Source organism: Mustelus asterias, chromosome 7, assembly GCF_964213995.1.
Source record: "Mustelus asterias chromosome 7, sMusAst1.hap1.1, whole genome shotgun sequence".
NCBI lineage: Eukaryota > Metazoa > Chordata > Chondrichthyes > Carcharhiniformes > Triakidae > Mustelus > Mustelus asterias.
The window spans coordinates 123,001,350-123,018,376 of record NC_135807.1 but is presented as its reverse complement, the minus strand read 5'-3'; the positions used below and the strand labels follow the sequence as shown (position 1 = coordinate 123,018,376).

The 17,027-nt window shown below is 43.7% G+C and overlaps 1 protein-coding gene across 1 annotated transcript in view; it reads left to right on the top strand.

The window, feature by feature from the left end:
* The window catches only part of LOC144495923 (neurocalcin-delta), a 145,136-nt gene that overhangs the window by 101,828 nt on the left and 26,281 nt on the right, over positions 1–17,027 (top strand). The window contains exon 2 of the mRNA XM_078216744.1: positions 10,371–10,863. Coding sequence (XP_078072870.1) covers positions 10,486–10,863 — 378 coding nt within the window. The 5' untranslated portion in view covers positions 10,371–10,485. The remainder of the gene's footprint in view (positions 1–10,370; positions 10,864–17,027) is intronic.

The window sequence follows — 17,027 nt, the reverse complement described above, 5'->3', positions numbered from 1 at the left end:
CGGGTGCTCCGGTTTCCTCCCACAGCCCGAAAGACGTGCTGGTTAGGTGCATTGTTCATGCTAAATTCTCCCTCAGTGTAACCGAACAGGCGCCAGAGTGTGGCAACTCAGGGATTTTCACAGTAACTTCATTGCAGTGTTAATGTAAACCTACTTGTGACTAATAAATAAACTTAACTACAAAATTCCTCAATATTGTATGGCAGGGAAATTGTTGTCCTGCATGCACAGCATGTCTCTGACTGCCCGTAGTATGCAACTCACATTGTCTTAATGTTTAATTCCCCCAGACCAGGAGAGGTGAGTAGAAAAATAAACTGCTTTGCTCTTTAAAAACAAACCCAACCCAATGGAAATTTTTTTTAAAAACTTTTTTTAAAAAATGAAACTGGATGGAAAATTGAATCAATGTTTGGGGTGCGCCGTGGGGCAAACCTGCCTTCACGAACAGTCATTACTGGCCCTTACTGAATGTTAATATTTTATGTGATAGGCTGGCGTGCAGCGTAAATTGAAATGGATTGCAGCAGATAAATATTGCAGAGGTCAGTAAGGGCACATGGAGCTAAACATGTTGTGCAGGGAGTGGTGAGGGAGTCAGATACCATATTCATGGCTTAAGGACGGGTCTAGCTGGATGCTGCTTTAAGTATGTCCAGCTTCCTAAACTGTCACTTAATATCCTCATGTCCTCATGTGTCCTCATGTCACTAAACATGCCGCTAAATACTTTATTTCAGGCAACAGTGTTCCAGCATTTTCTGTTTGCGTTTCAGATCCCAGCATCCGCAGTAATTTTACTTTTGTATAAATTTGCCTTGGCGGCACAGTGGTTAACACGGCTGCCCCGCAGCGCCAGGGACCCGGGTTCAATTCCTCGCCTCGGGTCACTGTCTGTGTGGAGTTTGCACGTTCGCCCTGTGTCTGCGTGGGTTTCCTCCGGGTGTTCCGGTTTCCTCCCACGCTCCAAAGATGTCCGGGTTAGGTTGATTGGTTGTGCTAAATTGGCCATAGTGTTGGGGGATTAGCATAGTAAATGAGGGTTATGGGGATAGGGCCTGGGTGGGATTGTGGTCAGTACAGACTCGATGGGCCAAATGGCCTCCTTCTGCACTGTAGGGATTCTATGATTTTCTATTGTCATTTGATGGTAGGTCCATCGCAGAACTGTTTTCCCCAGGGATACAAGATGTTTCTGATACCCTGGAATTCGACTCTTTTACCCGCTACCTTGCTGGATATATCAGGGAGCATTGAACCCAGCGCTGAATCTACTCATGCAGACTTGTTAAGACCTGAATGCAACATGAAACCTACAAAATAAAATGATGTAACGTTTGTTATCACGCTGAATTAAAACCCTGAGTGTTAGCTGCAGATGTGCCTTCAGGATCAGTTTAAAATCGTTTGCGCACTTTTCAATTCTCCCGGCAATCCTTTGCCACTTGCTGACAACCTTCATTTACTGTCTAATCCTGTCCTGTTGTTAAAATCAGTACTGTTACGGGGGTGGGGAAACTATTATATTTGTTCTGTGGGGGAGAGAAACACTTATTAACACGTTTGGATGAAATTAGAACAAAGAACAGTACAGCACAGGAACAGGCCCTTCGGCCCACCAGGTTTGTGCTGTCACAGATGCCTCTCTAATCTTATATTTTCTTACCTCTACGTGGTCCAAATCCCTCTATTCCCCGCCTATTCTTGTATCTATCCAGATGCCTCTTGAGTGTTGTTATAGACAACGCTTCCACCAATGTTTAACCAATGTTTAAAGCTGAGATGCTTTAACAAAGGCATTAGCGGATTTGATATAAATGAGCTCACACCTCTTGGTGAAATATCAGTCAGAGAATGTGCTTGCGAATGTGTTACTAATTTCTTGCGTAGAGATATCAACTCAAAGAAGTGTCTCAGGCCCAGCCTGATTTGTACAGATGTGGCTCTGACGAAGGGTCATCCAGACTCGAAGGCCGGAATTTTACCAGCATGCCCGCCCTGATTCCGGGGGCGGGTGAGGCTCGGAGAACGGCATTCTCCATTGGCCTTGGGCAGGATCATACGAACCTCGGACAGATGCGCCGGTAAAATTCTGCCCAAAATGTTAGTTCTATTCTCTCTCCGCAGATGCTGTCAGACCTGCTGAGATTTTCCAGCATTTTCTGTTTCAGATTCCAGCATGCGCAGTAATTTTGTGTTTGTATAAATTTGCCCTGGCTCTATTGCCATTTGACTGTAGGTCCATCGCAGAACTATTTTCCCCAAGAGTATGGGAGGTTCCTGATATCCTGGAAATCGACCCTTTTACCCACTATCTTGCTGGGTATATCATGGAGCATTGAATCCAGCTCTGAATCTACTCATGCAGACTTATTCTGTTAAGACTTGAATATTCTAATGGAAGACCTTGCCCAGTGTCTGGTCAGGCCAATAATAATTTTTTAAAATGTGAGGACACCCAAGGCCAGAACAAACCGAGGCCCCCCAGTGCTCATTCTTGTTTGCTGTCCCTTACCCTGCTTTTGACATCTTAGCAAGGAATTGACTGCTGGTCTCCAAGGAACCACCATGTTTAGAATACAGCAGTAGCACCAGAATCAGTGCTGTGCTCAAAATATAGGTTTCTGGTATGTTCTGACATTGTCAACCTTTTCAATGTATGCTGCTAGGGTGACATGGTGGCACAGTGGTGGGCAATACGGTGGCACAGTGGTTAACACTGCTGCCTCACAACAGCAGGGACGTGGGTTCAATTCCGGCCTCGGGTCACTGTCTGTGTGGAGTTTGCACATTCTCCCCGTATCTGCGTGGACTTCCTCCAGGTGCTCCAGTTTCCCCCCCATACTCCAAAGATGTGCAGGTTAGTTTATTTAATAGTGTCAGAAGTAGGCTGACATTAACACTGCAATGAAGTTACTGTGAAAATCCCCCAGTCGCCACACTCTGGCGCCTGTTTGGGTACACTGAGAGAGAATTTAGCATGGCCAATGCACCTAACCAGCACGTCTTTTGGACTATGGGAGGAAACTGGAGGAAACCCACGCAGGCACGGGGAGAACGTGCAGACTCAGCACAGACAGTGACCCAAGCCAGGAATCAAACTCGGGTCCCTAGAGCTGTGAGGCAGCAGTGCTAACCTCTGAGTGACCATGCTGCCCAGGTGTATTGGCCATGCTCAATTGCCCCTTAGTGTCAGGGGGATTAGCAGAGTAAATCCGCAGGGCTTTGGGGATACGGCCTGGGTGGGATTGTTGTCAGTGCAGGCTCGATGAGCCGAATGGCCTCCTTTTGCACTGTAGGGATTCTATTCGATGATTCGTCCCCATTAATCAACTGCTTCACATGGTAGATTTTTGATAATTGTCCCACAATTATTATTTCCATCATCTTGCCTTTCGTTTTGCAGTATTGAGTGGATGTATTAAGCTGGTCAGTAACTACCATGCCATAATTTGCTGACAGTACGTGATTTATAATCTCATCTCATCCCAGGGATCAGGTGACATTGCTGAACAGTCACTTGAGTTGCTCGATTAGTGAACTGGTGTGTAATCAGTTGGCAGTATCAGTTCTCGGAATAGCCCTTTCGCGGGAATCGATTCTTCTATATGTCATTTTACAAGTTAATCTGATACAGCAAGTGACAACTGTATAACATCGTTAAAAAAATGCAACAGAAGGGTTGCTAACTCCATAATGTGGAACATCCACGTTTGGGTAAGTGCTGAAAAAAATAGACCACTTAATCTTGCATGTATTGTCAGACTTATCATTTAACTGAGCGACTGTTATTTGAAGGGCTTTTCCTCAGGTCTAAGGGGTTTACTCTGATTCAGCTGCTGCTACTGAGTTGCTTCAAGTCTTTCAGTAACTTTTTGAGTCCATCCCCACCGTGCTGTTGTTACCTGCTGAGCTCTGGACTGTACACCAGCACACAGCCACTTGCTCAACCTCATTTGGTACGTCCCAGACAGAAATCCACTTTCTCCTCTTTTGAACTCCATTTCTCTGCTGTTTCTGGACATTAGTGACCTCTAACTTCATCACTGTTTCCTGTGAGACTGTTGAACCAAAGTGATCCCAGTTCCTCATCCCCCTCTTACATTCTTTGTTTCCTGCTCTCTGACTGGGAATAACCAATAGTCATCTCTTCCATGTACCACCCGGATCAACCTCAAGCGTTAACAATCCTTGTGTGTTGCTCTAGCCGCCGTACAAGTGTGAGAACTAGGAGCAGAAGTAGGCAATTCAGCCCCTCGAGCCTGCTCCGCCATTTAATACAATCTTGGCCTCTCGTGTCTCTGCCTCAACTCCACTTTCCTGACTGTTCTCCATAACCCTTCAACCCATTACTAATTAAAAATCTGTCTATCTAAGTTTACTCAATGTCCCAGCATCCACCATGCTGTTGGGTAGTGAATTCCACAGATTCACAACCCTTTGAGAGAAGTAGTTTCTCCTCATTCTGTTTTGATTCTACTACTCCTTATCCTAAAATATTACCTTTGTTCTAGATTCCCCCATACGAGGAAATATCCTCTCCATGTCTATTTGGTCAATCCTCATTAGCATCTTATACACCTCAGATAGATCTCCCAACAACATTTCAATAATAAACTTTATCATAGGTACAGTGCAGAAGGAGGCCATTCAGCCCATTGAGTCTGCACCAATTCTCTGACAGAGCATCTTACCCAGGACCTATCCCCGTAGCTCCAGGCGTTTACCCCACTAACCTACACATCTTGGGAAACTAAGGGGCAATTTAGAATGGCCAATCCACCTAACCTGCACATCTTTGGACTGTGGGAGGAAACCGGAGCAGACACAGGGGAATGTGCAAACTCCACACAGGCAATTGCTCAAGGCCGGAATCGAACCTGGGTCCCTGGCGCTGCGAGGCAGCAGTGCTAACCATTGTGCAACAGGAAGAACAACACTAAGGGATTGTTAACAATTGGGGGCATTGAGAAGGTGTGTGTAAGGGATGGAAGGAATGACTACTGAGGAAGGGAGGTTGGTGCGTTGAGTATTGAAGGAATTCTGCATGAAGGCTGCCCCAATGCCTTTCTTCTTGACAGTTCTCGCAGGTGGCTTTCTTATCCTGTTCCTGTCCTTCCTATTCATTGACTTTAAAGCTTTACTGTCTGGGAGAGCTGCAGGCAGCTGTAGAGCTTTCAGTGTGAGTCACAGCTTCAAGGAACAATGATAAAAGATTCAAAGGAAAATACCAGCAAGAAGTTTAAATAGGACTAAAACTACAAGTGGCAGTGGGGTTTTGTTTTCAGGTTTGCTAGTTAGTAGCTATCCTTTATTAGAGACATACAAAGAGTTACAACTGTTATCAAATGATCCTGTGTTATGACAGACAAAAGAGCTCTTAAAGGCCCCATAATGAGTCAGAGTTAGTGATATAATAATCGACCAATTGTATCTCCATAAAACTAATTTTCACCAGATGGAAACAAGGTTTGAATAATAGATTTGGTTGGAAAACAAATGTCGGAAAACTGATTCAGCTGCCTCATCCTTCAATTCACATGTTTCACTCTTAACTTTTATATAAACTTGGCGGCTAACACTTGGAAAGAGAGCATTGCCTCAAAAAAGCTATGCCTAACCCTACAGCATCGTAAGCGTGAACATAAAAGATAGAGGAGCTTTGGGCGAAAGTGGATTTGAGCAAAATGTAACCGTTTCCTTGATCTATCAAGTCACTTTCCTGCCTTCGCTGAACTCCACTGATTCTCACTGATATAATTCCACCATCTCTAGGAGCAGTTTGCCTGAATTTCTTTCATTGTGTTTGGACAGAGTGTACTGTCACGCAGAAGGATCTAGGTCATGAGACGAGGGTTGGGGGGGGGGCTCTGAATTTCGGTGTGGCTGAGGAGACGGGCAAGGTGGTAACTTTGCATCTGTGGGTGGCGTTCTGGTTTTCCAAGGCATTCCCGCCTCCCAGCGATTTGGGAAGAGCTGGAGGGCGGCAGGTCCTGAATACTAGTCCCCCACTCAAATGTGGCCTTACCTGAGGGTGCTCTCCTGACCCCAAATTGGATTCTTAATCCGGCACATGGGATACCTGTCACGTTACGAGGCTATCTGTGAAACCAGTGGCAGAGTGAGTACATATCGGAGCAAGAGGCTCCAATCTGCTTGAAAAATGCTCCGCCAAAAACTCGCTTCAACTGCACTGCGGCGCTTCCCTTTCTGTTAGGAATTCTTTCCTCCCAATACCTGGAGGCTCTAACCAGACTCTTAATTAATTAGTATCCAGCAATCAAACAAAGCAGCCCCCTGATTTCTCCACTTAGTTTGGCCGCTCCATTTCCTACAGTGGGACTGGCATCTGTTGGTGAAGCACGACCTCAGAATCAGGTTCCTCCCCGCCATTTTTAACTGAACAGGCCTATAGTTTCTTAGATGTGTTGATGCTTTAGTTGAAGTGAAGGTCTTGGAAAGCAAAAAACTGTGAGACTTCCTGTGGTTTGATTTCCGGGGGGGCGGGGGGGGGGAGTGGTTGGTGTCAGGTGAACTCAAACTTGGAACAGGTTGGGGAAAGTCCTTTGCTCATTCCCAAAGTATTGGTATTTATTATGCTTATTTATTTATGCTTGGATGACTGTCATCGAGTTTGATGGCTTTGTCATGTAACAGCTTGTGCTGTTATTTTAAAAGCTTTCACAATGGCCTCCTCACCATGTGACTTGTACAAGGTCAAAGTGCTTTTTTCCAGAAAGGGTTAGTGTGATGATTACATATGCTGTGTTGTTGTTATTTGACACCTTAAAATTCACCCAGTCTCGTTTGGATGAGTGGCCATCATAATACGCTGAAAAGTTGATTGGATCCATTCACATTGATTTAACACGCATGAAGTTTTGATGTTGCTTTTGTTCATGGTAAAATAGGTGGAATGTTACAGTTGTTTCTTTGATGCTCCATCCTTAGACAAAGGGATGTGTATTTTTTCAAGCAAGGCTGTTAATCCCAAATTGAATTAAATACTTGCTTGAGACTTGGGATTGTCTGGAGCTCAAAATGCCAAAGATCACCAAATTTGCAGTTGCCATTTTAATCTGTTTCTATTCAAATTTTTCAAGCATTTCCTGAAAGTTCATAATGTACTGGAACATTGTAAAATCATAGAATCCCTTTGGTGCAGAAGGAGGCCGTTCAGCCCATGAAGCCTGTGCCAACAACAATCCCACCCGAGCCCTATCTCCGTAACCCCACATATTTATCCTGCTAATCCCCCTTACAAAGTGACAATGTAGCACGGCCAGTCAACCTAACCTGCACACCTTTGGAGTGTGGGAGGAAACCTGAGCACTCGGAAGAAACCCACGCAGACACGGGGAGAACGTGCAAACTCCACACAGACCCGAGGCCGGAATTGAACCCGGGTCCCTGGCGCTGTGAGGCAGCAGTGCCAACTACTGTGCCACCGTGCTGCCCATGTCATGACAACAGTATGCAGCCAATTCTAAGTAAGAATAAACATTTGGCATAGAGTTATTTTATTTTTATGAATTTATTTTATGCTGCTTATCCAGATAAACATTCTGCTGAGGGAAAACTCAAGGTGGTAGCTAAAACCATCTTACTCTCTATGTGCGTGTGCGCGTGCGTGCGTGTGTGCGCGTACGTGAGTGCATGTGTATGTGTATATTTAGTTACACATTCCCTAATTTGGTCATCTTTGATTTCATTGTGAGTCTTGAATTACAGTGTGTCTCGGTTCAATGCACTAAAATGCACAAGGCTTGAACTTTGCTGTACTGCGTAAACGTGATACACTTGCACTGAATTGTAGATAAGTGGAATTCATCCCTAAAAATTGTTTACTGGATAATACAACATATGGTAGATTTTTTAAATCTAGTACATTGCCCGTTTCATGTGGTGGGCGGTGTGACCTGATGGTCGGGTTCCTGGAGGTGGCAGGCAATGTGTTATCTTGCATCCTCGCCAACTAGCTATTATAGTCTGTGCTTAACATGGCAACAAATTACTCAAACATTACTTCTCAAATGTCTTTGACACTTGCCACGCAGTAAGAGTGCTTTTCCTTCTACAACAGAAGATACTTTGAAGTCAATAGAAAATTTGATTCCAAGCTTTCTAAAGTGACGAAGTAATGTCACATTCATAGCTCTTAGTGAGGGTTTGCTCTACGCATCTATGGAAAGACAAGGAAAGATTGCAATGGATGTTTACAGCAAGATGGGAGACAATGGCCTAGTGGTATTATCCCTAGACTGTTAATCTTCTAAGGACCCAGGTTTGAATCCTGCCACGGCAGATGGTGGAATTTGAATTCGATAAAAAGAAATCTGGAATTAAGAATCTACTGACGACCATGAAGCCATTGTTGGAAAAACCCATCTGGGTCACTAATGTACTTTAGGGAAGGAAATCTGCCGTCCTTACCTGGTCTGGCCTACATGTGACTCCAGAGCCACAGTAAAGTGGTTTACTCTCAAGTGCCCTCCAAGGGCAAATAGGGATGGGCAACGCCCATGTCCCATGAATGAATAATAAAAAAACTAACTTGGAAAAATATATATATCTTAAGAGGAAGAGGGTGGTTCAGAGCAACATGGGCCCCTTTATGGCAGACGAAAGTAATATTATAATTCAAAATCAGCAATTGGCAGCATTATTAAATACGGCAGCAATGTGTTGCTCGGTAGAGGATAAAGCACCAGAGATACAAAGTGAGCTAAAAAAAATAAACAAGGAGAAGAACTAACAAATTCGATACAAGTTTTAAAAAATGGTAATGGGGAATTTTAGTAGCCAAATCTTCGGGACCCAAGGTTGATAACTCAGGCTAGTAAAAGAAGTGGATGAAAAATTGTTAAGGAGTTCGTCAATCTTGATTCTGGAATTGTGGCGTTAAATTGCAAAATGGCCAAGAAGGGAAGGAGAGCTAAACGAGGATATTATAGGATATCAATAGTGGGGAAATTAACACGAGCTGCGACTTGTGACAATTATGAATGGATAACTGAAAACCAGTATGAGTTTGTATAGCACAAAGGGACAATGACGGGAATAAGAAGGTGGGCAAATAACTTGTATCTTATAATAATTATTGGTCATGCAAGTACATCCCGTTTAGCCAGCTCCACCATTCACTACAGCCCTGTCTGGTCTTTGGCTTCAACTCCACTTTCCCGCCCAGCCCCCATTTACCTCAGTTCTCTGAGGAAACAGAAATCTGCCTGTCTCAATTTTAAATACATTCAGTGATGGAGCATCCACAATGATCTGGGGTAGAGAATTCCAAAGATTCACAACCCTTTGGGTGAAACACCTGCCATGCCAACTCACCCAGTATCCACCATGGGCAGACCTCAGGATCAGTACAGAGATGAGATGGAATAAAATTGCATAAAGTTCAAAGTGTCTATTGCAGACTTCACTATATGGGAAAAAAAAACAATCTTATTCATAAAAATCATTTACTACATTTGCTTCCTTTCAATAGGTAAAGCCCTATAACAACAAACATTTCATTTAAGTGCATAACCCCTTATAACAATGAGAATCGCAATTCGTAGTTCCACATTTAAGAATCTATCGCCAGTTATAGCTGGAGTATGTCATTTTCAAACTTAGCATGGAATTCGATAGTATTATGGTCACTATTTCCCAGTAGGTCATTTGCAATGGCATTACTCATAAATCTTGCTTCGTTATACAATATTAGATCAAGGATAGCTTTTATCCCTTGTTGGTCCCCGAATGGTCCAGGAAACTGTCACAAAAACATTCAACAATCTAATCCTCCAGACTACCCAAGCCAACCTGATTGTCCCAGTCTATATGAAGATCAAAATTTCCCAGTAGTTGATAATGAATGTTTTTTAAAACATCTCTGTTAAAAAAAAGTGGCAATTTAAAAAAAATCTCCTGAATTTTATGACCGTCATGCAGGCTTGAAATGTTGGCTCCATTCTCTCTCCACAGATGCTGTCAGACCTGTTGAGATTTTCCAGCGTTTTCTGTTTTTATTACATTACGTGTGTTTGATTCTCCTGTGATAATAATGATGAACTTTCTTCTGGCTGTGCTCACTTGCTAAATATAGCACAAGAAAGATTTGACAAATCTGTCTCATTAATGCAGCATCTCTTTAACATCGAGCAAGGCATCAGTGCTGAGGTGATTGGGAAAGAAACCTTCTTGCTAATACTTAAGAACTCTCTCAAATAAAGGTCTTGCCATGGATTCCAACCAGGATATTAACTTACTTTCATCCTTCAGTTGTTGACTGACCCCTTGTTTATTTTGAATATTTTCTGATTCTATTTCTAGCGTGTATTTCAATGTATGTTTTTTTAAACTTTGACATTGTGCAGTTGCTAATGAGGAATATGGTTTTCCTTGGCAGATTGGACTGGCTCCCGCTCTACAGTGGCTTAAATCAAGGGTTCTTTTGGAATTGCTCCACAGCTGAAGGCCTTTGAGTTCAAGATGGGGAAGCAAAACAGCAAGCTACGGCCTGAGGTGATGCAGGATTTGCTGGACAGCACAGATTTCACAGAGCACGAGATCCAAGAGTGGTACAAGGGCTTCCTAAGGGATTGTCCCAGCGGGAATTTATCAATGGAAGAGTTCAAGAAAATTTACGGGAACTTCTTTCCCTACGGGGACGCTTCCAAATTTGCCGAGCACGTTTTTCGCACTTTTGATGCCAATGGGGATGGGACAATAGATTTCCGGGAGTTTATCATTGCACTGAGTGTCACATCGCGAGGCAAGCTGGAACAAAAGCTAAAGTGGGCATTCAGCATGTACGATCTAGACGGAAATGGATATATCAGCAAGTCAGAAATGTTAGAGATTGTCCAGGTAACCCTTCAATGCTTTGAATTTATTATATATTACAACATATAGTTACAACTTTCGATGGGGAGGCAGTGGCGTATGGTATTGCCACTGGACTAATAATCCAGAGACCCAGGTCAGGATCTGGGGACACGGGTTCGAATCCCACCACGGCAGATGGTAAGATTTGAATTTGAAATCTGGAATAAAAAGTCTAACGAGGACTATGAAACCATTGTTGGAAAAATCCATCTGGTTCACTAATGTCCTTTAGGGAAGGAAATTTGCACTCCTTACCTGGTCTGGCCTACAGGTGACTCCAGAGCCACAGCAATGCAGTTCATTCTTAAATGCCCTCAGAAATGAAGGGCAATTATAGATAGGCAATAAAGTGACACCCGCATCCCATAAATGAATAATGATGTGGATTCCATTTCTTATGTTCTTTGTCCCCACTTATGGTGATAAGCTGGGTTTAGACTCTGAGTTTAAAATAGACACATTATTGTGCTCGAAATCACTGTGCCCTCTGTGCTGAATGAAGACATTTGTTAAAGGGTGAAGTGATTGGAAGTTAATTTGCCCATATGGATGTCACAGAGCAAAAGATTCAGGCAAGGCACAAATACTTCCTCATTATTGATTTGTCTGCAGTGCCGTTTTATCATAAATCATAGAATCTTAGAATCTACAGTGCACAAGGAGACCATTTGGCCCATCGAGCCTGCACCGACCACAATCCCACCCAGGCTCTATCCCCACAACCCTACATATTTACCCTCCTAATCCCCCTGACACTAATGGGGCAATTTAGCACGGCCAATCAACCTAACCCGCACATCTTTGGACTGTGGGAGGAAACCGGAGCACCCGGATGAAACCCACACTGGCATGGGGCGAACATGCAAACCCCACACAGAGAGCCACCCGAGGCCAGAATTGAACTGGGGTCCCTGGCGCTGTGAGGCAATAGTGCTAACCACTGTGCCACCGTGCCTGATGATGTTTAATTGGACAGGGAGTATTACTAATGCGTAGCCACAATTTCAAAAATAAAACAACAAAGGCTCCAGTGACATCTGTCAGGTGATCCAAACTGTTACAGTTTGACTCATTAATGAAGTGAAATGAAGTCTGTGACCCATAGCAATATGTATTAGGCTCCGATCAATAGGCTCACTACAGCCACCAGTCTGGGATCTGTAGTCACAAACCACTGAAAACTGGTGTGCCAAATAAATTTGGTGATCTGAGGGCTTCAATTCAAATCCCATACTAAGATATCACCGAATCACCATTATGGTATTGACGGTCTGAGGGACGGAAAAAGAATATGTGTCATCATGTTCTCTCCTAATTCCCTCTTTAGGCCATTGTGTAACATCAATAATTGCAATTTTCTTTTCAATATTCAACTTGTGATTAAACTGGAAGGAATAGTTCATCCAGCTGTTCCAGTGAGTTCACCGGGTCTTTGATTACCGTAGAGATGTGCCTTAATGGTCTGCAAGAGCGATGGAAACTTGAAAAATTATAGAGTCATAGAGGTTTACAGCATGGATACAGGCCCTTAGGCGGCATGGACAAGTTGGGCCTTTTTTTTACCAGTAAGCTAGTTCCAATTGCCCGCATTTGGCCCATATCCCTCTATACGCATCTTACCCATGTAACTGTCTAAATGCTTTTTAAAAGACAAAATTGTACCCGCCTCTACTACTACCTCTGGCAGCTTGTTCCAGACACTCACGACCCTCTGTGTGAAAGAATTGCCCCTCTTGGCCCTTTTGTACCTCTCTCCCTCACCTTAAACCTATGCCCTCTAGTTTTAGACTCCCCTACCTTTGGGAAAAGATATTGACTATCTAGCTGATCTATGACCCTCATTATTTTATAGACCCCTATAAGATCACCCTTAAGCCTCCTACAGTCCAGGGAAAAAAGTCCCAGCCTATCCAACCTCTCCTTATGACTCAAACCATCAAGTCCCAGTAGCATCCTACTAAATCTTTTCTGCACTCTTTCTAGTTTTATATTATCCTTTCAATAATAGGGTGAGCAGAACTGTACCGGGGACACAGTGGTTAGCACTGCTGCCTCACAGCGCCAGGGACCCGGGTTCAATTCCCGGCTTGGGTCACTGTGTGGAGTTTGCACGTTCTCCCTGTGTCTGCATGGGTTTCCTCCGGGTGCTCCGGTTTCCTCCCACAATACAAAGATGTGCTGGTTAGGTGAATTGGCCATGCTAAATTCTCCCTCAGTGTACCCGAACAGGCGCCGGAGTGTGGCAACTAGGGGATTTTCACAGTAACTTCATTGCAGTGTTAATGTAAGCATACTTGTGACTAATAAATAAACTTTTTACTTTACTTTTAAGTATTCCATGTGTGGCCTTACTAATGTCTTGTACAACTTCAACAAGACATCCCAACTCCTGTATTCAATGTTCTGACCAATGAAACCAAGCATGCCGAAGAGGCGGGTACAATTTTGTCTTCCAAAAAGCATGCCACATTGTCCACCTGTGACTCCACTTTCATGGAGCTATGAACCTGTACTCCTCGATCTCTTTGTTCTATAACTCTCCCCAATGGTCTACCATTTACTGAGTAAGTTTTACCCTAGCTCAATCTACCAAAATGCATCACCTCATATTTATCTAAATTAAACTCCATCTGCCATTCATCAGCCCATTGGCCCAATTGATCAAGATCCCATTGCAATCCTAGATAACTTTCTTCATTGTCCACTATGCCACCAATCTTGGTGTCATTTGCAAACTTGTTAACCATGCCTCCTAAATTCTCAACCAAATCATTAATATAAATGACAACTAACGGTTTAATAAATAATTGTTGTACTGGGAGGAGTATTTTTCCAGGATTCTGAAATTAGGGTTTGACAGCAGGAAAACCCCTGCAGAAATTCGCCCGACCTTCTTGTTATTACTAATGCAGATGCCTGGTCTGGTCTACATGTGACTCCCGAGCCACAGCAGTGTAGTTGACTCTCAACTGCCCTCGGGTAAATAGGGATGGGCAATAAATGCTGGCCAGCCAGCGACGCCCATGTCCCACGATTAAATAAAATAAATATAACTCCACGTGTCTCACTTACAGGTATCGGTAAGAGTATTGTTGCAGCCTCTTATTCAAAAATGTCTAAATATAAAATCTGCTTCATACAATTTATGTAACAAAATAAAATAGGATTTCATTGGTTATTTCAGGAATAATAAATGATTTTTCAAAAAAACCTCCTGTCATGGCCATGAAGGTAATGAGGGAGAATTAAAATGGATACTGAGTTTTCAAGCACCAGAAACCTCTTAAAATTCACAAACATGTAGCTCTGGAGAACATTGTGGACTTTGATTATGCATTATCTTTTGTCTGAGTATTGAAGACTGCTCTCTGAGAGTGACAGCAGAATGAAACCAGAATAAATGGTATAAAATAACAGGAGATTTTCCGACTTCAGTTGTTGAGTAGGGCGGCACGGTGGCACAGTGTTTAGCACGGCTGCCTCACAGCGCCAGGGACCCGGGTTCAATTCCGGCCTTGGGTGACTGTGTGGAGTTTGCGCATTCTCCTCGTGTCTGCGTAGGTTTCCTTCGGGTGCTTTGGTTTTCTCCCAAAGTCCAAAGATGTGCTGGTTAGGTGGATTGGCCATGCTAAATTGCCCCTTCGTGTCCAGAAATGTGCAGGTTTGGTGAATTAGCCATGGGATCTGTGTGGGGCTACAGGGATAGGGTGGGAGAGAGGGCCTGGCTAAGATACTTTGTTGGAGAGTCAGTGCAGATGCAATGGGCTGAATGGCCTCCTTTTACACTGTAGGGATTCTATGACTCAAGTTGGCATTGGAGCACATAATCTCGGCTGAAATATGTTTTGGAGTGTATGTGAATAACCAGAAAATGTGGCAAAGGCACAAGTGAAAAAACAGCATGCAAAGCGGGGATCAACTAAACTTTTATTACTGGTTGAAAAGCAGGCAATAGTGAATTCACTGCCCAGATTTTCTTCAGACATGTAAAATGGGGAAGTGTGTAAAACATGCAGTCACTGTGGAGTGGGGAGGCGATGGCCTAGTGGGTATTATTGCTGGACTATTAATCCAGAAACTCAGCTAATGTTCTGGGGACCTGCGTTCGAATCCCGCCACAGCAGATGGTGGAATTTGTATTCAATAAAAAATATCTGGAATTAAGAATCTATTGATGACCATGAAACCATTGTCGATTGTCGGAAAAACCCATCTGGTTCACTAATGTCCTTCAGGGAAAGAAATCTGCTGTCCTTACCTGGTCTGGCCTACATGTGACTTCAGAGCCACAGCAATGTGATTAACTGCCCTCCAAGGGCAACTAGGGATGGGCAATAAATGCTGGCCAGCCAGCGACGCCCGTGTTCCACGAATGAATTTTAAAGAAAATTCACTGTCATCCATTTCTCACTTGGTGATAAAAGTTATCACACTGTGTCAAATAACGTTTACAAAATACACAGTTACTTTGAGGGGCAGAACCGATGAGCTTAATTCTATAGATGACCTGAGCTACCCCCTCGCTGCTTGGTACAGGCAGGTATAAGTTAAGATCCCCCACTACTGACTCCATAGCCCCAATATTTACAGAAGGTGGGTGCAGTCAGTATTAATATCCGGATCCCATTTGTATGTTTTTGTTCAGATCCCTGTCCGGTGCAGCCAAATTGTGTTGGGGGGGTTGTTGGAGGAGTTGGCAATTGGGAAGTCTGGGGTTGTAGGGAGACTGATGACTCCTTCCCTCGGTCCTCAGGGATCAGGATATTGAATTCGATGATCAGCCACGATCAAGATGAATGGCAGAGCAGGCTCGAAGGGCCGAATGGCCTCCTCCTGCTTCTAGTTTCTAGGTCCTAAAAGGTTTACAGTAAAAAATGGCGACATACTACCAAGTCAGGATGCCCTGTGGCTTGGATGTGAATCTGCCTTGGCGATGTTTGCCTGGCATGGTGGAATTTGTCCTTCTCTATGGTAGATGCTGCAGAGGTGGTGGGACGGGTCGTTGCTGGTGCAACAATCAGCAGAACACAATACAACAGTGTTTACTCGTATTGTTTCGGACTTCATGGTGAATGCAGAAACGTGTTTTTTTTTTAAATCTTCTAGGCAGATTAGAGATAGATTTTCTCAGCCTAAGGGAGAGACAGACCTTTGACTAAAGTGCAGTGTATCACAAAAGGTCAGCATGCAGGGGCAGCAGGTAGTTAGGAAGGCAAACTGAATGTTGGCCTCTATTTCAAAGGAGTGGCGTATAACAGTAGGGAAGACTTGCTACAACTATACAGGACATTGGTGTGACTCTCATCTGGAGTACTGTGTACAGTTTACAGCATCTTAAAGAAGGATGTACTTGCATTGGAAACAGTTCAGAGCAGGTTCACTAGGCTGACCCCTGGGATGAAGGGGTTTCTAATGAGGAAAGGGTGAACAGTTGGGTCTTTACTTATTGGACTTTGGAAGAATGATCGTATTGTCAGGGTAGATGTTGAGAGACTGTTTCCTCTTTTTATATTCATTCGTGGGACTTGGGCATCACTGGCTGGGCAGCATTTATTGCTCATCCCTAATTGCCCGAGGGCAGTTGAGAGTCAACCATATTTCTGGAGTCACATGTAGGCCAGACCAGGAAAGGGCGGCAGACTTCCTTCCCTAAAGGACATTAGTGAACCAGGTGGGTTTTTCCAACAATCAACAATGGTTTCATTGGTCTTCGGTAAATTCTTAATTCCAGGTATTGATTGCAGATTTTTAAATTGGATTCAAATTCCATCATCTGCCGTGGCGGGATTCGAACCCAGGGCACCAGAACATTAGCTGAGTTTTTGGATTAATAGTCTAGCGATAATACCACTGGGCCATCGCCTCCCACCTTTGTGGGGGAATCGAGAATCGGGGACACAATTTTTAAAGCAAGGTGTCTCCAATTGACGATGGAGATGAGGAGGAATTTCTTCTCCAAGAGGGTTATTAGTCTTTGGAACTCTCTTCCCAGAGAACAGTGGGGACTGGATATATTAAATAGATTCAGCACAGTGGTAGATGGATTGTTGATTGACAAGGGGATCGAGAGTTAGAGGGGCTGGATAAGAAAGGAAGTGAAGAACACAATAAAGATCTGTCACGTTCTTACTGAGTGGCAGAACAGG